At 28.3% G+C, this 24,147-nt stretch overlaps 1 protein-coding gene across 2 annotated transcripts; it reads left to right on the plus strand.

Annotated features, from left to right (window-relative positions):
- Positions 1 to 1,699: 1,699 nt before the first annotated feature.
- LOC129988759 (uncharacterized) lies at positions 1,700 to 19,395 on the plus strand. 2 transcript variants are annotated; one of them, XM_056097027.1, is made up of 4 exons: positions 1,700 to 1,956; positions 2,064 to 2,549; positions 17,724 to 17,822; positions 19,252 to 19,395. In XM_056097027.1, the coding sequence occupies exons 2-4, from the start codon at positions 2,129 to 2,131 to the stop codon at positions 19,260 to 19,262; spliced, it is 531 nt and encodes a 176-aa protein (XP_055953002.1). In that variant the 5' UTR covers positions 1,700 to 1,956; positions 2,064 to 2,128; the 3' UTR covers positions 19,263 to 19,395. The 2 variants fall into 2 exon arrangements, with proteins under 2 accessions (XP_055953002.1, XP_055953001.1); XM_056097026.1 differs by having other exon boundaries at positions 1,701 to 2,549.
- The last annotated feature ends 4,752 nt before the right edge of the window (positions 19,396 to 24,147 follow it).

Below are 24,147 nucleotides of genomic sequence, written 5' to 3' on the forward strand. Positions count from 1 at the left end.
ATTCTATTTTGCACATTTTTTTTTTTTCATGCCGGCGTCCTGGCCTAGGGGCAGCGCGTCTTCCCCGTGATCTGGGCATCCCGAGTTCTAGTCCTGGTTCGGGCATTGTTGTTCTTTACCCTGTGTTCTATCTGTGAGGTGTGTGAAAGAGCCCCTTCTGTAAAAAGGGGCTGTGCCAGTGAGTGTCATAGGAGCTAGAAGTCAGACTTCCGCCCTCGGGTGCTCAGGAGTCTTTTCCCTCAGAAGCTTATGCAGCCCTCTTTCCGTTGTAACTTGGAAACATCATCATCATTTATTTTTATAAATCTAGAGATGTGATGTCTTGATTTAATTTATTTTAGTTATATTAATGTGCCTTTTCGAATGAATACGAGGTACATTTTAAAACGATTTGAAACGGGTTCAAATAATGAGGGAATGAGGGCGTTATAATAAAAGTTAAAAAAAATTAAATGAAAATGATTTAAGCACTTTATTATCTCTTTGTTCCTTTTGAAATGAGTATGCTTACAAGTTGAACCTGTACATAATATTTAACTTAACTTCTTAACGAAATAAAACATAATGTTTGGTTAGTTATACAAACTTATTTTGCATCTTTTAAAATGTTTACTTTAACCAAGCCACTACTGCATTGAAACTTGGTAGATTATTCCTCAATAAGTTGTACATTAGAAAAATAATACAATAATGTACAGAATGGTCATTTACAGTCTATGGTTCTCTTACAAATACGAATCAATTGATGTATTTAAATATTGATATATTTATAAATACTGCTTTTAATATATTTCATTTCAAATACTTATAATTATCGGCAAAGTGAGAAAAAAAAATTGTAGAAAAGATTGAAATTTGATGGATTTTTACTACAAGCCGCAGGCAAAGAGTTCATATATAAATTTTCTACATTATCTGGGCCATTATCCTTCATCGGTCATTCATTGCTTTCTACGCACTACCAACTTGAACTCATACCGATTATCGCATAGCAGCAGTGGCTCGTGCGATAATGATTTTCTCAATTGTTTACGAATATTTCAAGAAACATACTTTTATTAGCTTATTCCTCACATGAAAACTTGTACGATAATGACTTTCTCAATTATTTACGAATATTTCGCAAAAACATTTTGTATTACCTCATTCCTCACATGAAAACATTCATTCATTCATAGAATATGTGTTTTTATAAATTTATGAACACACAAAAAGAAATAAAAAGTTCTTTTTAATTATCATCAGTTTTTAAATTAAAGCACCTAATGTTTATATTATTCATACAAGCTTAATAAATAATTTAATGTTTAATTGCAATTTCCATGTTCAACAAATTCAGATTAAAAAAAAGCATAAGATGATTTTGGTAGGTAGCGCCAAAAAAACATTCTACTTATAAAAGATTTTGTACAAATTGTAACTTAAATAATATTATTCAAAGTGAGTCTTTTTCTTTACAGATGCCAACTGCAAGGAAAAATGAATTTTTTTTTCTTTTCAGCCTGAATTCTTTCGGAAAATAATTAGATAATTATGCAAAGAATTTTTTTCCTTCCTCCATAAGAAATTGCATTCTTAGTATTTTAGATGCGTACAGTGCTCGCGAAAAACGGAAATCTCGCCAAATATGGCATCCATTGCACAGTTTTACTAGGAAGTGTAGCAAGCATGTTTTCTCCTGTCTCTTCTTTCCCCCCGTCCTTGGTGCAATTGGGCGCGAAAATTTCTCCTAACATTTTCCCGCCGAAGTCTCCCTTGCACCAATCACAACCATGTTGACAACGAATTCCGACTTCCCATTGGCCTGTTGTGAAATGGCGCGCTTTGCCATTTTACTCTACGATTGAAGATAACAAGTTGCGTCACCCTTCGTCATCAACCTCTGAGTAGTAGTAGTAATCGCGCGCATTTTTGGGAAGCAATATTATATGAAATAGCGTGCTGCACTGTGTATTGGTAAGCGTAGGCTATAGTAATTGTGAATTTTTGAAGGTCGAGGTTGTTATGGGTAAATTTTAATTCCTGTAGCAATTTTTTGAAATTCGTCGATAATAATTTTACAGGTGTCTTCATCACCCGATTGGTGGTCGTCTTCATTCCTAGTTTCCTATTTCGATTTACAGTGTCTATGTGCAGGACTATGATGACGAGACAAATGCAGACTGTTTATCATCCAGATATTTCTACAGTGAACAAGATGTGTTGTGTTCTAGGACTCGAACCGATGGGCGCACACAGCGTGAGACGCAACCTTTTCGGAGCAGGCAGTGGTGGCGAACCCAGCGTGGACGAGGTGCTGTCCCGTCACATGTCAGAGATCGCCGAGCGGTCAGCAAAGACATGGAATTTCGATTTCATAGAAGAGCGTCCCTTGTCTGGGGGGCGTTACCTGTGGCAGAAGGTATTCGATGACCATGTGGACTGTGGGAGCAAAGACAGCAGCAGACTGTGCAAAAAAGAAAACACACTGCTAGTCAAAACCCACGAGGACGGTAAATCACAACTCAAGTGCAATTCTACAGCCTTCCTGGTGCAAACTAGTATAAGAAGTAAGTTAACCAGTAAATTATGTCGTTTGTTATGTGAAAGTGAAGTTTTTGATTTCCAGTCTTTGAAATGGCTCGCTTGATTGTTGTATGAACTGGTATATTTGTGCGAAGGAAATGCTTGAGTTTTGATTTTCAGTTTAGCTTTTAAGAACTAAAAAATTTGTGCGATGTCTGAGCTGGCATGAATGTACTGACTCCTGACTAACTTAGTATCTGAAAAACCTGTAAAATTTCTACATTTTGTTCTGTAAATCTCCGAGCAAGCATGTTATATATTTAAAAAAAAAAAAAAATCTTAATTTAGAGTTTCTGTTCCAAGTTGACCACATCAAAAACGCTATTGAATTGAAAGAAAAAAAATATTAATGAATTGGATATATATGCATACAATGTATTCTGTATGTAACAAAATTTATAATAAATATACTTGCTATTTTATTTAAAAAATTATCTTAGCAGTTGTTTGTTTGGCATTAAATGAAAATTTTAATTGCTAAACATTAGTTGTGCTAGAGTTTATGTAAAGGTTGAGGCATGGCATTTATTAAGAATACATGAATTAGTTTTGTCTATCTTTTGAAATGGATGGTTTGTATAAACCACATTGGTTTTAATTTTTTTATGTATAAATTTTCCATTCTAATTATAAAAAAATAACAGCCTGTTAAATGCGTGTATTATCAATTAAATTTGAATTGTATTTACTTTGTATTATTAAAGAAGTAGGAGAGTTCATAATGTTAATAAATAATGGTATTGTAGGTGAGTTTATAAAGCTAGTAATGCATCTATTAATTATTAATTTTTTTAAAAATTTGATATTTGAAGCATGTTATTATTTTATTGAATAAACAATGTATTACCTGCTCATTAAAATGCTGTTTTGAGCATTTTCCATTTAATTTGCTTTAATCCTCCTTGTTTCTTAGATATCAAAATACCTTCTTTAATGTTATTATAAAGATATATTATTTCAACAGTAGTATGGAAGTCTAAGTATGTGTTAAGTATGACGATTTTCAAGAATCAAAATGTTATATTCATAGACTACTGCAAAACTCCTCTTGGTATTTTTTGCTCATAATTAGACTGCTAGGTTAATAGAAAAAATATTGTATTATATCATGTTTTTTATTGTTGCTGTGATTAGATAACTGAAATGTATCTCCATATAATTTCATAATGTTAAATTAATTTAAGAAAAAGGCTCTTAACATAAAAATGAAGGCTCTGTAATTGATTGTAAGTAATCGTATATTGTTGCTAGAACCAGTAATCACATAAACATTGTTTAGCTTAGTATAATCTTTAAGAATCAATTGTCCCAAATATTTGGATTTTATAAATTTTTTTGAGTTTCTAATATAAGAGAAGAGCATATATTTTAAATTCATGTTGATAGTATAAAAAATTATGGTGAATAAGTATTGAATGTGGTATAGAGTTTTAAACATAGTTAACAGTTAACAAGTTAGTTTAACATAGTTAAACATCGTAACTATAATTTATAGATTCTCATATCCTAGATATAATAAATGTTATATATTTATGATTTAGAGCCTTCCTCTGTTTAAATTTAAATCTTCAATTAACTACAATTTCATTGAAAATGATTTAAGTTTTATAGTTATTGTATGCAATACAGAAACAGAAAAGTAATTTCTGTCTAACTATACTTATATTTATAAATTAATTGGTTTGAAGAATACTATTTTGATTTAAAGCACTAAAAAAGTAGTATTTTAAAATGTTTTTTTTAAAATTGTTTTTCACGACAAATTGAATTGTTATAGTTTCAAAAATATTAGTGATATATATGTAAGTAATAAATTATAGTTCAAATGCAAATGTTGATTACTGTATACTGATGAAATGACTAATTGTATATTGAAATGCAAACCTTGACAAATGGCAGAAGTGCAGTTTTTATGTTTTTGATTCCTCATTAAAAATGTTTTTTGATTTTTAACTAAGTGAATTTTTTTTTGTGTCATTGAAGAGTTTTTTATTCATTTAAATTTATTCATTAGAATAAGAAATAAAAATAAGTTGGTTAACTTCTTGTTTAATCAATTTTTATGAGTGTTTTTAATTGTCTAATGTAATAAGATAAGCGTTTTCAAGTTTTATGAAGTTCGACATTCAGAGTTTAAAAAAAAGGGATTGCAGCAGAGTATCTGTTGGTTTAATGTCAGGAAAAAAGTCAATTGACATGTTTTTGATAAAAAGCTTATAAAATTGGCTCAAATGAAATTTGGTGAAAATATTACTATTGAGGAACTTTTAAAACTTTAGGAATAAGCCTTACCTGATCCACATAACTTTTTTAATTATTTGAGAGCCATAAATAAATATTTGTAAAAAAAAAAAAAGTATAAAGTAATAACAATATTAACTGAATTTTTAGTGAAATTCAGAAAATTGCCCTAATATATGTTCTTATTGATTAAAATGGAAACGGAATTGTGGGATTGCATTTTATGGATAAGTTTCGTAATTTTATGATTTTTTATTTATTTCTTTATAGAATGCAAGTTAGGATTTTCATTAATAGAATTTTAACTGCAGTGTTGGCTTTTCAATTTTCAAGTACTTTCAATCAAATAATGAATGTATTAAAATTGTAAAGATATAATCAGTAGCTAACTTATTAGATATATTAAAGCAATGAGGTTGAATTCTTTAATATTAATCTAGGTCTGGGTTAAATTTGGATGTAGTGTACTTTAATCTGTAAGCTACATTTGTGCAGTTTGAAAATTAAACATATTAAAATATAAGTATTTGTAAGTAAACCTGGTCTGCATGTATTTTGTATAATGAATTTTAATGCAGACTTCTACTTGTTATTACCAATTTTTTTATTGCAAGATAGTAATTGCAGAAAATCTAGAAACATAACAAATGTACAGCTGTGCTTATCACCTTCATATATTTAAATTTACTAGTTATAAAGATAAGATTGTATAAGCACAAAGAAAACATCTGTACAAAATTTTGAATGTGAATTAGCAAAACTGACAAGTGCTGGTAATTTTAGATGATTGCTTAATTATCCAGTGTTAAATATCCAAATCATATTTAAATATGAATTCTTAAGCAGTAAATTTATTTTTTAAAGTTTTTGAAAATTCATTTTAAAATTTCTAACAAATCTATTAATTGTTTAATAATAGTTTTGAATTAGTAAAGAGCTATCGCCACTTTAAGGATATTTCCATTGCTCTATATGAAATATATGAGTATTGCAACTCAAATTTGTTGTAATATTATTTGCTTAATTATTGTAAATTGAAATCACTCTTTATAAAATATTTTTTTTGAATTTTAAATATATTATTGAAGATGGTTTGAAAAAAAGCCTTTAATTTATTAAGTTTAATATTTTGTCTGGATATAAGTTTTATTTAAGATATTAAACATCTGAATATATTAATTTTGTTTAATTCATTAGTGGGGTCATTTAATTTTTAAAATGTAAAAAACTCTGTGATTTAAAAACAAGAGAACTTTTTTATGAGGGAAATATGATTATACTTAACATTTCAAATTAGCTGTTTCATGAAGTAATTCAAGGGGATTACTTCTTTTTTTATCCAGTAAATAGCATGATCTTTATTAATTTTTTTAAATTTCAAGGAAAAAATAACAATTTTTGACTATTTAATATTAAAAATGTAGGGAAATCATGTTTTTATCTAAGATTCTTATTCCATGGGAAATTCTATATCTTTAGTTCATTTGACATTAAAAAAAAAGGTTATATAATGTAAGGTAACTATTTTATGAAATTCTTACGAATTATTGAATTCCACATATACAAAATTTATCGTCAACAACAATTTTTTGTACAATTTGTTTAAAAAAAAAAAATTCAAAATTGTGGCTTATATCTGCATATTTAAATATTTAAAAATAATTTTTTTCCCTCTGATTATTAATCTAAGTATTTTATTAAGATCTTGCAATACAACTTCTTCAAATAGTTCCTGCATATTCACTTGCAAATTAGTTTTATTTGAAAACTTATGAGGTAATTAAATTAGGCTTCATTATAAATTTAGATACAGGCTAAATTTTATTACATTGTTTTAATGTACATGTTTTGGTTCATCTAATTTAAAAATTGTAAGTATTTTTAAAGTAAAATTAGTTTGCTTAGGAATATATTTTAATTATTAATTTCATGTATTTAAAAAAAGTCACTTTTTTTCCCCCCAAAACCTTAGCCATTGATACAATATGTGAATAATTTTTCTAGAATTGTTAAATTGAAAGCAGTATAATATATTTTTTTGCATGAAGTTATTTCTAAAAAACTTTATTTTTTAAAAAGTTTTTTAATACAGTTTTTGCTTATGCATTTTTTAAAAAGTTAGTATGATGTTTAAAATTCTTTTAAATCATATTATTGTTGTTGCAATTGCTTGGAATTTAGATAAAAAATAGCAGATTTAATACTTTGTACTAAATTCTTAAAATAATTTTTTTAAATTTTGCTGTTATACTAAGACAGAATATTATATTTTAAAGTAAGGGTAGAATGCTTATTTAAATATAGAATGAAAGAATTTTAAAATCTGCTATAAAAATGTTGATTGATATTATTTTTAATTTTATCCATGTAAATATAAAAATAAGCAGTTTTGATAAAGTCCTTTTTTTTTTTTTAAAGTTTCTGAATATTTAAATTTATTATGGATTTAAAATTTAAGCAGTTTTGTACTTATTATAGTTTAATTTAGTTTTGAATCATTGAAAAATAGAATGCTATTTTATCTGATAAATCTACAATCTGTTTTATGGGAGTTTATTGGAATGACATAGGATAATTTACAATGTCTAAACGCTTTCCCTATGTCTCTTTATATTTATTTCAGGAGGATGTCATTGACTTTAAAAAAATGTGAAATTTAAATTGTTGAAAGACATTAATTTCACCAGAATAAATAATTTATTAATTATTCAGTTGCAAATTTCATTAAAAAATAGAGAATTAAAATAATCCTAAAACAAAGCATTTCTTATTAGTATTTTTAAATCCATTTATAAATCTGTTTTGTATGAAGAAATGACTAAGATTTTATTAAAAACTATAATATATAACTCAAAATTTATTAATTGTATTAAAAATGCACTGAAGAAATGTTTGTAAAAAAATTCAGTGTAAAATAGTAGGTTATATATTTTAATTAACATTATTCATTAAAAAAATTAAAGCTGTTTCTTAAAAACAAAAATCAATTATTGGAATTGAAATTTTTTAATGCTGTAGAATATTGAATTCAGAATTTTTGCCTTTTCTTTTTAATTACTAGTTAAATTCTATTTAAATTTATTGTTCAAATTTTAATTCTTTATACATATTTGGGCTAGGTGAAGAAAAAAAACTTCGAAAATAAAAATATTGGGGAAAAGCAGTTTATTAAAATGTCATAATTATGTTATGAAAATTTTATATATTATTTTCTAATCTTAAAAATATTTTGAAATGTAAGTTTTAAACATGACAGTATTGATGATAGTATTGATAAGTAAATAAGTGCAAATGCATTATGTTAAGCCATTAATAGAAGAAACCAGTCTGCTCTTAGATCTTGATATGAACTTGAATATTTTAACAAAAAATAAAATAAACCTAATAGCTGTATCAAATTGTTAAGGTGATTACTGATTTTCATTTCCATTTCGTATTTCAGAAATAAAAACACATAATATATCCTCTATATTTAATTATTGTTAATTCAATTTTCGGTTTATTAGTTAAAGAAACTTTTTAAAAATTTGTTGATTAGTTATTTAATTTTTTCTCTTAGAAAAAGTCCACCTTAAAGACTTGTCTGAATCCTTTAAAAGAAGAATAAAATTTGATTTAAAGTAAAAATTTAATCTTTGTTAGTTTTTAAAGGAAAACATTGGACCAATTTTAAAAAATCAACTGAAAAGACATTTATGAAAACAATTTTACTATAATTCTTGTATTTATGTTATAATTATTTGGGGGGGGGGCAAATGACCCAGGGTTTGAAAAAAATTTAGCTGTAATCATTAGCTTTTAATTTTATTTGGTACTGATATTTTAATAAGCACTTCTGCATTATTATGTTTAATTGTATTTTCACTGTGCAGGTGAAAACAATCAATATAACTACATCTCATTAATAAAATTTTAAAATTCAGCAAGTAAAAAAAGTACGTGAAGGGCAGAACATTTTTGATATTTAAGTGATTAAGAGAAAAATCAAAATAAAATTTTGAAATTTAATAATAAAATTTTGTTGCATGAGCATCTATTCATATATCAAAAGGTGGATTTAAAAAAAATCAGTTTCATTCTTGGAAAGGTTATTTTTTAAGAATTAATTAAAAAAATACCTAAAAAAAACTGCATTAAAAAATACCTAACTTCTTCCTTATGATTTCTTGCATTTTTTTTTTTTTTTTTTTTTGCCTTTGATATTGAGAAATGTTTCAGGAAGGTGTCAAAAGAAGAATCAAACATGTTTTTGCCAGGTCGCAAATGTCGCCAATAGAATTCAGATCCGTTGATAAATAACATCCCTCTATTTTTATCGAACATCTCAAAGATAGATGCAAATTCCATCCGAAATACTCTGGATTAAGAGCCTTTTTTTTTTTATTGCTTATTTCCCCCTCTTTTGAATACGTCGATTTCTGTTTAGAAAACATTTCACCTCGTCATATTTGAAAGTCTGTTCTGTGAAAGGCGAGACAATCTCAGTAGAGCGTTTTCGATGACACACACACAAGCGTGACCCCTGTGGTTTGGGGTGATCCAAGTACGAAGAGGAAGGGAGGGGGAGTCTCGTATTATCTGTCTAGCTTTATGTGGAATGATAGGTTAGCTACCTCGATTGTTGCTGAAAATAATATTTTTCGATGAGTCATGCCCTGTTGCATACTAGTGTATATTAATCAGCCAGGTGAGAAGTATAGAGTTCTGTTTTCTGGGGTATCTTATTTGCACATCCGTCTAGAGACTCATATTAAAAAAAACAAAAAAACGATGAGTTAAAAGTTGACTGAAAAAAAAATTTGTTCCTTCATGCTATGAACTCCTTCATTATTTTTTTTATACTTATATAACAAATTCACGAAAAATAAAGAAAATGTTAATAAAATATGTAATATATGTTAATAAAATATTCTGCCCCCTCCCCTTTTTTTGAATAATTTTATTCGGTTCTTATAATCCTTTTTGTATAACTTAAAAAATTTGACATTTGAAACAGGCTATTATATTTAGTTCTGTTTATTGTATGTTAATTTTGTTTCTTCAAAACATTTTGAAGAGTATGCATTAATTATACAATATAATTAAAGAATTTGACATTTGAAACAGGCTATTATATTTAATTCTGTTTATTGTATGTTAATTTGGTTATCGGAAAACTTTGAAAGGGTATAAGCTCTTTAGGCTTTGATATTAAATGGCAAAGAAAAAAACTATCTTCATATGAAATTGTGAGTATAAATTGTCGACTTAATTTATATTCACAGTTTCATATTTTTTAACTTTCAATGCAAAATTTTTCTATGCTTATTCTAAACTGCATTCTAATTTTTTACGATTGAGATTTGAGAAGTTTTAATCGAAATTAAAATGCGTTTGTTGTTGGTTACAAAGGTAACTGGAAGCATTATGTAAATCGATTAACTTTCAATACATTTTCATACAATATTCTCTAAACTGCCATTTGTGGTTTCAATAAAATGGTGCCTACGTTTTCAGCTACAAATAATTTTATTATTTTTTTATACTTTGATAAAATAAATTTAATCTATTGAATCGCAAATTTTCGGATTTTAAATGGATGAAATTTGATTTATATTCTTCTATTGACCTTTTTAAAAAGCATTTGTAAGGATTTCTTGTTACGAATTATATGTATTTTTAATATCTTACTTTAATTCTGGGCAGTGTTAAAAGTAATAAACTATTTTAAATATTCATAATGCTTTTTTAAAATTTCACTTTTTTAAGGTTACTTATACATTTCATTTGTTTTTATTGGGAAAGAATTTTCCAAAATATATTGTTCAGGCGCCGCCACATTCGTTTGTTTGTGTTACTTAAGCCTGCTTTTTAATAATATATTAAAGCGAAACTATGCACAATATCTAAGTGACGGTTATTAGTAGCTTGTCGGTTTAAACGAAATAATTTATGTTGTGAAGGCGCCCTACTTTTTAATAATATATTCTAGCGAAACTATGCATAATATCCAAATGACGGTTAATAGCTTGTCGTTGGTACAACGGATAGTTTGTATTGCGAAAGCTGCTCCACTCCAACTCTTCAAGAGAAAATTGAAAGACGCGCCATTTAATCGTGTTCCAGGTGCCCAAAGGATTCGCGCCGACCTTGCTCAAGGTCGACATCAGACGAGGCACGTGCGATGTTGAATCAGCTGCCTTCTTGCAGAGGAAATTTAGATGACGTACGAGCCGAAATTTATTACAGAACACGAGTAAAAAAAAAAAAAAAATGTTAGTTATTAAAAACGTCATGCAGTATTTTTTTTCGATTGGATTTTTTTTTTACACCCCCCATTTCTATCGTGTTTAATTTTTTTATGCTGATATTTTTTTTTTTTTTGCAAGAATCTATTTAAACAGCGTTTTGTTTGATTTAGCTAACGACATATATCTATTTCAATTTTAAATTCGATATTTGATGATAATTGGATGTATTGACTATTTCATAAATATTTTCATGTCTAAATGGGCTAATTTATATTGAATTAGTTTAAAACAGCACATAAGTGTGTATTAGTAATCACTACTTTAACTTAGTCATGTATTCGTATCATCGTTTTATGGGGGGGGGGAAGTATGTTAACCGCTTAACTGTTTTGCCCGAATGCTATACGTGCATCGATTTATCGAATTTGGATAGTTGTAAGCAAAAAATAAACCATTCATAACTATTATAATTCAATATTAAAATTACTTCGAATGCATAGATAAGTCAAGCCTTCAATGGATTTCCATTTGAATCAAAATAAGAAAATATTCCCAAAATAGAAGGGGTCATCTTATTAGATAGTAAAGAAAATAAAACAGTTAAGGGGTTAAACCTTAAGTCGAATGGAGTTAAGGCAATATGATTGAATGGCAGGAAATTAATTATTAGCAGTGTTACAATTTGTTATTGGAAATGAAACGCTTTTCACGTTTTAAATGTTTTGTATTGTTTTAAATCATTTATTTCCTCCTTTTATATAAAAAAGGAAATATTTTATTATAATTTAAGTAATTATTTGCGACACCCTAAGTGGGATATTGCTCATTTTTGAGTTGTTTTGGAAGATGGCCACTAATTATTGTAGCTTTTTGTTTTTGTATATAAAGAGAAAATCCTATTCACTTTAAGAAATGCTTTTGATCAAATTTCTGAAGTAGTCTGTTTTAAAAATCTAAATTGTATATGCATTCATTTCCACTTTTATTAATCGACTATATTTATGTTCATATGGTGTGCAGCTGTGGAGGGGGGATACCAGTTTATAAGCTGTCATCTTCATCTTCGTTATATGGCCCAATTTGAAATAAGTTCTATTTCTAAATTACCCCTGTGTAGCTTCAAAATAGTATGTTTATCTTACTAAATTAAATAAACTCCAGTCATCTAATGAAAGATAAACTTGATATGCATTCCCAGCTCGAATTACTTTCCAATAAATTAGAGACCATTTTGAAATTCATCATTATTGTAATCAATACTTTAAGACATCAGCATGTATTTAGTCCTCGACTTTCTAGGCTACGTCATGAATTAGCCAAGAGTTTTGTGTGCCTGGTCATTCAAATTTAGCTTATAATTTTGATGTTAAGACATATATCAATAGGATATTATAAATTCTTTCTTGCTTTTATTACGTAAATGCAATATTTACTATGCATTGTAATGTGAGCAATCGATTTAACTTTTATTTACTGCAGATTGATTTACTAATATCGTGTGTCATAGCAGTATATTTGTAAACCGTATCGCGCATGCGTAAGGGCTACATTGGAAAGTAAAGTGATACATTGCTTTTTAACTCAAAACAATATCCGGGGGTGGGATGGGGGGGGGAGGGTCTTCATCAGGGTTTAGTTTTCACGAAGCCTGACAACTGTTGTCAGACACCGAGCTTAGATCCCGTAAGGCCACCAACGACAGGTGGCCATGCTCTACAAGAAGGGAAGGTAAACGTATCCTGATTTTAAAAACAATGGGTCCCTGCATAAGCAATGAAGGATGTCTCCTCTATTTCCTTCCAGATCAGTTTCCATCCTGAGTATGCAAATTTCAGGTGTGCCGTGTAGACATGGTTCCGATTACTGCTGTTATTGAACGCCTGCCGATGCGAAAACAATAAGAATATAGCGAGAACGGCTTCACTTAAAAGTATTGGAGAGTATCGTATTCGGAAATTTCATCCGAGTGAAGTTTCACATAAAGTTGGGTTTGTTCTGCTCTTGCTCTAGATTAGCTTCCTTTGTCCTCTAATCTTTCAGTATGAGGCAGTTGATGTGGAACTGTAATTTGATCAGTTCTACATTGATTGAAGATTTATGACTCAAAATCTTACTGTAGTGCCGATTTTGAAAACTGATGCAGTTTAATTTTGTTTTTCGGCTGAGGAAGTTTTAATTTTTCCATAACTGTTCTGCTTTCTTCTGTAAATTGATTTTAAACGAAATGTTCTATTTTATCGCTAATGCAGAACCTTTAAAGGAGGTGGCAGGATATGAGACTGTGGTATATGTGAGCATAAAAAGGACTCTTAAAAATTGTTTACAAATTATATTGATGCAATCTGTTCTGTAAAAAACTGATGCAGTTTAATTTTGTTTTTCGGCTGAGGAAGTTTTAATTTTTTCCATAACTGTTCTGCTTTCTTCTGTAAATTGATTTTAAACGAAATGTTCTGTTTCATCGCTAATGCAGAACCTTGCAAAGGAGGTGGCAGGATATGAGACTGTGGTATATGTGAGCATAAAAAGGACTCTTAAAAATTGTTTACAAATTATATTGATGCAATCTGTTCTGTAAAAAAACTGATGCAGTTTAATTTTGTTTTTCGGCTGAGGAAGTTTTAATTTTTCCATAACTGTTCTGCTTTCTTCTGTAAATTGATTTTTAACGAAATGTTCTGTTTCATCGCTAATGCAGAACCATACCGAAAGAGGTGGCAGGATATGAGACTGTGGTATATGTAAGCATAAAAAGGACTCTTTAAAAATTGTTTACAAATTATATTGATGCAATCTGTTCTGTAAAAAAACTGATGCAGTTTAATTTTGTTTTTCGGCTGAGGAAGTTTTAATTTTTCCATAACTGTTCTGCTTTCTTCTGTAAATTGATTTTTAACGAAATGTTCTGTTTCATCGCTAATGCAGAACCATACTGAAAGAGGTGGCAGGATATGAGACTGTGGTATATGTAAGCATAAAAAGGACTCTTTAAAAATTGTTTACAAATTATATTGATGCAATCTGTTCTGTAAAAAAACTGATGCAGTTTAAGTTTGTTTTTCGGCTGAGGAAGTTTTAATTTTTCCATAACTGTTCTGCTTTCTTCTGTAAATTGATTTTTAACGAAATGTTCTGTTTCATCGCTAATGCAGAACCATACCGAAAGAGGTGGCAGGATATGAGACTGTGGTATATGTAAGCATAAAAAGGACTCTTTAAATTGTTTACAAATTATATTGATGCAACCTGTTCTGTAAAATTCGAGATGAAGTCTTATGTAGTTGATAAAAAATTTCTAGTAAGTCAAAAATAATTTAAGTAATGCATTTGATTTGTAACTGAACAGCATTTTCCACTAATATATACTGCATTAAATATTTTTCAAAAATATATTTATTGAAACTTATTGAAAATTTGTTAAATTTGTGTTAAAAAATGTAGTAATGTAGTTTCTAAGCGGGGAAGGAAAAGAAACTAACAAAAATTTAGTTCGTAACATGTGGAGGGTTGTAGTTTTGGAAATTCTAAGGATGCTGAATTACTTCGTTACGTTGTTGAAATACGATTTTTAGGTTCACTGTTTTTTGGTAACAAATCGCGTGTGCTATTGAATCTAGGTTATTAAAACACGTGCTGGCAATTGAAAAAAAAAAGTCATTTACTTGAAAAGAACACATTGTCTATTTTCTTCCTGTTAAACTAACATAAATTGATAAGTACAATTACTTAAATCTTGTCAGTTATGGATGCTTATTCTTCATGTAATTTAAATGTAATATGTAAATACTCCGCCCACCTTCCATATTAAAATAGCATATTAAAGATCCAAAAGGAAAACATTTATTGAAATGTATTGTGAATTTCAATTAAACATTTAGTCTGACATTGATTGGAAATGGGCAGTTCGTTAAGGTGTATGATAAAAGATCTGCATTTAATGTTGATTGGCTGTATCTGCAATTTTATAAATTTCATGAAAATTTTTAGGTATTATTAAAATCTCATTTATGTTTGTGGGGAGTTAGATGGATGTTGAATTAAAGTTTTGTTTATGAAGACCAGGCATTTCCATTGTGTACAGTCCTCTGCTGTCAATATTGATGACAACAATAAATTCCTTTTCAGCCAAACACGATGCATTGGCTACCGAATTTAAGTCAGAAGGCCCACCTGTGTATCTGTTATCGGCAGTGGCATCGCGGACAATCCCACTGCTGCCATGAAAAAAAAGAAGCAAATAACTTCCTCTCTTCATATCAGAAAATGAGATCTGGAGAGCAATTCGCTTCCGACAAATTGTTTGGCATCGATGCCGTTTGTTACCTGTCAAATTCTTCAATAGAACCCTTTCGTTTGGATACCACTTTGGAAAACTGTTGGGGGTTTACACGAAATCTTTATAATCGGCTAGGGGTGTGAAATCTTGTGAAAAAGCTGGGGGTATATTCTAATTCATAGTCAGCTGGCGTTCTTGTAATGTCGTTTGCATCTGTTATTCAGGAAATGAATTTTGATAGCAGCTCAGTAGTATTTCATATATTTCGAAACAAAATGAAATAAATAATATAAAAACATCGTATTTATAAATCTTGTAAGCATTTTCCATTGTACGTATTTTAAGAAAATAATTTAATTGATATTTGATGAAACTTTTGCGTAGTATGGGGTTAATTCATTTTTATTTAATGGCTCTGTTCAACTAGATATCTGCTGTACTTGTCAAGGAGTCTGACGTTATTTAGTTTTAACTTCATGTATAAGAAAATTTGGAAGTACAAAATCAAATCTGTACTTAATTTTCAAGAATTAGTTTAAAATTACATTTTGTATATCAAACATATATATTGTTTAAGTAGATCGTTGCTCTTTCTTATCTTTTTTTTTATTTACATATTTTTTGTTTCCATGCTTTTTTTAAAATTTGGTTTTACATTTTTATCATATTTGCCTTAGATAACGTTTTAAACCACTGCATGGCATTTTTGTATTTGTATATATTTATTTATATCTGAATTTTCCCTCTTTGTTCTGTATTGAATATTTTGTATGCAAGATCCTTACTGAAAGTTCAAGAATCAATCATTTCCATCAACTATGTGGCAGTCCTTGAAAAGACAAGCAACGAAGCTCAATAACAATTTTGCTGTTGAGATTTTCAGAAATAGTATGCTGTAAAAACAAAACAGTTCTACCCTTCTAAGTTCTTTTTCCTATAATTTTAAAGTTCATTTTATAAAATCTTTTAAACAGCTTTTGAAAAACCCATTTGAAAGGAAGAAAAAAAAATATATTGCATTAAATTAGCAATATAAAACATGCATGCAAAGGAAGAATTTCTATTCTAAAACGAAATCTTTCGAAAATGACAGCAGGTCGACCCGCCCTAGGGTCATCCCCGCGATTAACCCACGATTCGTTCCTCTAATTGGATCGGGTGTTTTCTTACACAGAAAACAACCGCACCCCTTTTTTGCCGTTTGAGTTACTTTCGATTTCTTGGATGTGAGCTTCTTTTCCAAGAAAAGTTCTAAAAATATTCTACAGTATAAAAATAAAACGCATTGAAACAGCTTTTTGGAAAAACTTTTTGATTTTTCTAATGGGAAAAGCAGGTAAAGGTCGTTGGTTCATTGGATGATTATTAGTCCATGAATATATTGCTGCAATTAATTTTTTTTCTTCTCTGTTTCTTCAATTTGTCTTAAGTTTCTTTTTAATATTTCTTCTTTTTTTTTTCTTTTTTTAATGTATTTATCTCGTTACGATGATTGTATTCTGATTGGTTTGAAATTTCCTATATAATATAAGGCGGAGAGTGAAATGTTTAAATTTAAGTCTTAAGTCAAAAGATTTTTTAAAAAAAATATGTGTGACAATTTATTGTATTCTTCCAGCGAGCTAAAGAAAATCTGATTTTGTTTAGTACGTTGCGGTTTTTCTTTTTGAACTGTCAAATCGTTTTTATTGAAGTTTGTTAATTTACCATCGTATTGTGTGAAAAACAGTGTTGAGATAATTTTAGAAAATAATAGTTGAAAAATTTTGGTTTTGAAATTGTTTTTTGGGGGGTGAGAGAAGGGAACTCGTAGCTATTTGTAGATGTAATTGGCTTAATATAAACTTATTTAACGGGAACTGTTATCACTTTTATTCAATATTTTTATATATATATATATATATATATAATTGCTCTTTTAGATATTATCCAACACAAGTGAAATCTACTATTTATTACTTTTGTCTTGAAGTTCATAAATTCTCAGTATCGCAATCAGATACGATGCATTTCGGAATTGAATTTTATCGTCGAATTTTATCTTGAAATCGATTCATTTCCTTTTGTGTAATAATTCTACAATATTATTATCTCGAGTGCTTTTTGTACAAATTTATTTTATAGTTCAATTAATCATAATTATTTTACTTCTTGGCATTTAGTCTTTTTACAATTCCTATTTTATGAGGTTCAACGTTTTTTGTTGCAAACCTATGTCATGTCTAGACCCTTTTTCCTGATTTTTTTTTCACTTATTTTAAGAAGTAATATTAGAAAAGATTGATTTTATTTAAGAGGATATATGTATTAATCGAGTAATTTTGTTTCATAAAATTTACTTTTCTAATGCGACATATATATTTTATTATTTATTTGTATTTATATTCTAACTATATGTGTTCCTATTTCAGGTTACGCTAAGGTTCAGAAGCCCCGATCGTCTAAGCGACTCTCTCCCTACCTATTGAAAAGATCTTCCAGTTTTCCTGGGTGTGTTTTAAATGATGTCGGTGAGTATCCGTTTTCTAATTTTATATTAATTGCATTATTGCTTATTATTGATGTATTATTACTTTTTTATAATTGCATGAATGCATAAGCGGATTTTTAAGTAAATATTTGTTCTGAATTGTCAGAATTGCTGCCAAATTGCCCTTTTTTCACTAGATTTACGAATAATTTAAATTCAAACTTTTAAGTTGCCAACCATTATTGACGATTTTTAAGTCATTTTGAGTGTTAAATTCGCATAATTTATATTTTCATTTCATTGTAAAATCCTCTGTCTTTTCTGTATGTCTTATGTTACTAAATTAATTTTTATTTGTTCTGTTCATGATTTCATTTTCTTGAATTTCCTTTAAATAGTAGTCAAGAATTGTTTTGTAAGTTTCAAAACAAATATATGCCTTGTTCAAATGAAAACTGCAGTCGATTTTACGGAACTTGGCGAATTTTTTTGATTAATAATAATAAAAAAAAACTATATTTAGAAATGGCAGTATAGAGAGATGTATGTTATTAAATTTTCATTATCGCACTAGAAATTATTATGTATAATTTTTTATAGTTATAGAAATTACACTATCAGAAATTTAATTATGAAAATATGCAGATATCAATTTTTCTGAGTTGCCGATACCATACTTTCCGAAAAATAATTATTTGTATTTATTTTATTATTACTGTTATTATTTTACTTTTCATTCCCACTTTCTGCGTCCTTTATTAAATTGATCCATGCTTTCACAAGCAAAGATTTGTTTATGTAAGAAATTAATGTAAAGAAATGTAATAAATTTGAATAAAAAAGAAACTAAGAAATTTGAATGTAAAGTGAAATTCTCGATCCAACTTAGGAAAAGAATTTGTAGAGTAGAAGCCAACTCTGATATACTATTTGCCTTAAAATGTTGGTTTTCCAGTAAACGATTTCCGAACTTCCGATTATTAATTGGTGAGAAGTTCGTTAAAATTTTATATGCTTCTTGAACAAAATCAGGAGTTTTTGCTTCATGACTACAATGGATGTTTATAATTTTTTAATGTGCAAATAATTGTTTAATTTATAGAAATTTTATTCGATATACAGAATGTCCATATGCTGAAAAAAAAAAAAAAAATTGGAAAAAAAAAAATCGATTTATCAGTTTACAGTATTTTGTTTACAATTGAAATGCCAACTGATGAATAAATGAGTGAATTTAGTGAATTTTTATGAGTGAATTTAGTGAATGAGCGATTAATTTTTTTTTATCTCCATATTGTCTTAGAAAAATTAACCTTTGAAGAAATCCATTTTACTGTTTGATGCTTCATACTTTGTATTTTAAAGGCAGAAACAAGAAATGCTATAATTGGATTTGTTGTATTATAATATTTTCTTTGTGTTGAAATCATACTTATGAATGCTAATTATGTTTCTTTTTTATCTTTCAGGTGCGTCGTGAGGCAACTGTGAAAGAAGAAGCAAATTATATTCATTTTGTATAATTGTTTCATTTCGTCTTTATTTTGTTCCTCATGTGTACAGATAGTTCTACAATCATGTTTCTTGCAATAAAATTGAAGAAATAATATTTATAGTTTGTTTTTGCTCCCTTATTTATATCATGCATTGAAACTTCGTTTTATACAGCTCAAGCAGTTTGAATAATTTGATTTGCATTCAGAAAGTAAACTTTGTGCTCTATCCAAAGCATATAACTTCCCCTAATTATTATCGAATATGCAATTCTATATCTCTGGGTAAAATGGAAAGCAAACATAATGTTAGGTACAGAAATGAGCATCAATAAACATATTTGATAAAATTCTTATACGATGTTATGAAATGTTCTTTTTGTTTGTACAAACTGAGCTAACCTGTATCTGGTTCTTGTATAGAGAGGTTTTCACACATTCGGGTGGGGGTGGGGGGTTAAAACAGTGGAGCTTATCTAATTTGTAGCTAAAGACTACAAAAATTTAATTAATCCAGAAATTTCAATTAAGAAAAACTGCTTTTTAGATGTAATTTTAGTTTTAACATTATGTAAAGATATTGATGAATTTGAATTATATAAGTTCGAATATACTGATATGATTTTCAAAATAAATATATATATATAGCGTTCCTTTATTTAAAAAATGCACTAAAAATCTTTATAGAATGCTTTTTAGTTGCATAAAAAAAGCAATAAGTATAGAAAAAATAAGCTTTCAGTAACAGTAAAGATTTATTTTTAGTGCACGAGTGCTTTAATAAATAAGCAATAATTTAATAGTGAGTAAAATTAATAATTTGTATTTTGAAATCGTCGAATACTTAAATTTTTTTTATAAATAAGTAGTTTCAGTAAACATTTGCAGTTAATTAAAGAAGTTAATTAAAAAAAGTTAACAGTGCAGTTAGCAACTAACGCATTCGAAGTTTTTTTTAATTAAAAAAAACAAACAGTAATGTGTTTGTTTGCTCACACGTATAGTTATTGAATACATTGTGCAGTTCTAAAGTCATTGAGTGAAATATTAGTGTTAGCAATTTCTTTTCACTTATGAATACTACGAATATAACGAATGAAATATTTTAATCAACGAACAAAATTAAGAAATAAAAACTGTTTGATTTCCAAATTAAAATAAGTATTATTCCAATTAAAATAATTATTAAAGTAATAATCAAATGTACTTTACGTTATGCTAAAACATTGATGAATTCGAATTGAAGATTTCAAATTAGCCAAAGTGCTGCTACAATTTTTTAAAAAGTATTGTGTGCGTGTGTTTTCTAATGTACTAACATTTTTTATGGGATGCTTTTTTTTCTTCAATTGCGTATAAACCTGTTTTGACAGTGAAGTCTGTGTTTTTACGATATTCAAAGAATATATGTTGTTTACAATTTGGATGTGATGCACATTTTTAGTTTAGAAAAAAAAATCATTAAATAATGATGAAATCAAGTTTCAAAATACCAAATATAAAATTTGTCAGCGCACAATTTTACATATTTAGTATTGTTAATTTTCACTCCAAAAAGTTTCGCCCCGTTTACACCAATCGTGTTTGTATTAGATTTGATATATTGAAAGATACATTCGAGTTAAAAATATAAAATTAAAAACTTGCATTTGTAAATTTTATCCATTATTCCCGATTCGTACATCGAATTAAAATATTTTTGATATTTAACTCTTTGCTTCACCATTTATTCAATGGCAGCATGGGAGGCTCGCTAAACGTGCCTGGATGACGCGCGTAAATAATCCCAATAGGATTATTACTTCATATGATAGAGCTCTTGTGGATGTCAAAACTAATTTCATTCTTTTTTTTATATATATATATATTTTGTATACCATATACTAAAGACAACAATTCATAAATAAATAATGAAATGACAATATCCAAATGTGACTCGTGAATTCACGTTTGGCTTAGTTAGAAAGACGAATTTGGTATATGGTATTTGCTCGCTCTCGAACCGATTTGTATCAAATTGGATCGGTTCTTGTCGACAGGACCTGCTGCCTATGTTCCTAGGACAAAATTGGGAAATACATTTTATTTTGCTTATTAATGTAGTAAACATCGATTATCTGTTATATTAGATGGCGTAGCAACCACTTGTAATCTGCTAAACATGGATTTGCCAAATAATTCGAATTAAAATAAACAGCGCTGCTCGAATTAAAATAAACATCGTGCTCACTACGTATCAGCACTCTGTGAGGTAAAATCGTTCAAAACTGAGGTTCAATTTCTGAAAAGAACATTATAAGGATTCAAATCGTAAGCTGTACTCCTCTTCCAATCGCTTAGTAACACAATATACCGTGTTTTGTGTTTCGTTCTTTATATAAAAATAAAAACCCAGTATTGGAAGTCTTTTCGATCAACTTTTATTTATAAAAAGATAACTTACATGGCGCAGAAATCTTACTTCTTACAAATTGCCTTAATAAATATATCCCACATTGCCTTATCACATATAGATTGAAATGTGTACCTCGGAGCGATTTTTTGAAATTCTAATTCGTTAAAAATTGGACTGAATTTCGCCATTTTTCCTCGATAACTTCAGAAAATATGACTGTACAAAAACAAATTTTACACTTTTTTAACATGTAAATTTTTTTTAAAAATTATACCAGTTTAATATGGGAAATTTTGCCAATCATTTAAAGTATTATAATTAAAGTTGCATTTTTTATGCTTAATTTCCAACGATAGATTGCATTATTGACTTAAATTCAAACCGTTTTCATTGTTTCATCAAATGTTTGATCGCGGGATTTTCTTCCATTGTTGAAAGTTAAGAAAATAAAATTCTATTTCAAATGTGTGTAGTTTACACGATCAATAAAAAATGATTTTGCAATATCGCGAAAGTTAGAATAAAGACGAATTATACAACTGCATTTTGAAAAGCACTATGATGTGATGGAGCTGGTTTCAATTAGGAATGTACACTTCATAGGGGTAGCGCGTTTTCCCCGTGATCTGGGCATCCCGGTTTATGCATGGTTGTTCTATCTGTGAGGTGTGTGAATGTGCCTCCCTGTAAAAAGTGGTTGTGCAAGCGAATGTGATGTATGAAGAAGCTAAGTCATATTCTTGGCCCTAGTTGGTATTACTGAAAATACAAGACGCTCACTCAGCTTAAATCGCTGACAGATAACTGTCAGCGGGCTTGTAACGTGCCATTAGTCACAACACAGCAACAAATAATTAGTCATTATTTTCCTTCTGATAAAAGGAAAGATGATATGTCAGATTCTAAAACTCAATATCTGGAAGAAAACATTCATTTTATTAGTTATTGGTTTGAATGTTAAACTAAAGTATACTGTAAAAAATAAATGCTGTCAATAAATTTAAAAAAATTCTATTCTTTTATTTAATTTGATTTCTTTGTAGATTTTACTCATCTACATCTTGTATATTTGGTTCGCATAACAGGATTTTAATTTTGATCGGAAGTATATTTCTCATTCATTGATGAATGAGAAAATATTGATAACAGTTTCATTCACACTGAATATTTATTCTTTCAGAATGAATGAGAAATATTGATGAATAAGAAACTATGATTTTGACGAAATATCACAGAATATTGATCATTCATTGATGAGCATGATTAATTTATATGGGCGAAAATCATTTAATCAATGCGTTTTTAAATTTGATCTGAAGAATATTACTCATTAATTAATGAATGAGAAAATATTGATAGTAGTTTCATTCACACTGAATATTTATTCTTTCAGAATGAATGAGAAATATTGATGAATAAGAAATATGATTTTGACGAAATATCACAGAATATTTATCATTCATTGATGAGCATGATTAATTGATATGGGCAAAAATCATTTAATCAATGCGTTTTTAAATTTGATCTGAAGAATGTTGCTCATTCATTGATGAATGAGAAAATATTGATATTAGTTTCATTCACACTGAATATTTATTCTTTCAGAACGAGTGAGAAATATTGATGAAAAAGAAACCATGATTTTGGCGAAATATCACAGAATATTTATCATTCAATGATGAGCATGATTAATTTATATGGTCGAAAATATTTTCCAGTCTCCAATATAAACCAACGACAAAATTTTATAGTGCATGAAGATATGTTTATTTAATGATATTCCGTTATTATGATGTACAATATGATTTTTACCTTTTATTAAAGTTTTGATAGTAAAAATAACTTTACCAACTGAATATAAGGAAAATAAAATATATTTCATAAATTTTAAAGAAGTGAGAGAAAGGATTTCTAATATTAATATCACTAAAAAAAACCCCGTAGCATTTTCAATATGTTACCACTTCAGTCAAATCTAATTCTAGAATTTAGATGAAAATTTTGTTTATTATGAAGCTGAAAATTATAAGTTTTAAAAGAAGTTTTAGAAGTTATAAGTAAATGGTGAATAAAAAAATATCTGAAAAATAACATACTTAAAAAATTGTAAATGAGCTATAAAAGGATGGAAACAATATCAAGAAATGACTTTTTGACATAAAAAGTTAGTATTGGAATTGCTTCGTAGAATATAAGCAAAAACTTGGAAAACAGTTGATATAGAAGTTTAAAGTTAGTTAATATCCTTTTGAAAATTTTCTTTCGAGGTTAGAAATATTATCTAGTTTATTTGGTGGTGCTAATGAAGTTTAATTAATTTTTGTAAAACTGAGATATTCATAACCAACTCGCTTCCGATTTCTTCAGCATTGACTTGTTGTTCTAGACTTTGAACGCCATCTGTTGATATCAAACTAAACAAACGCTTGAAAATTGAAGTTAATTTAAAAGAAACAATTGTATCGGATCACTGCATT

The sequence above is a fragment of the Argiope bruennichi genome, chromosome 10, assembly GCF_947563725.1.
Source record: "Argiope bruennichi chromosome 10, qqArgBrue1.1, whole genome shotgun sequence".
In the NCBI taxonomy this organism is placed as follows: Eukaryota; Metazoa; Arthropoda; class Arachnida; order Araneae; family Araneidae; genus Argiope; species Argiope bruennichi.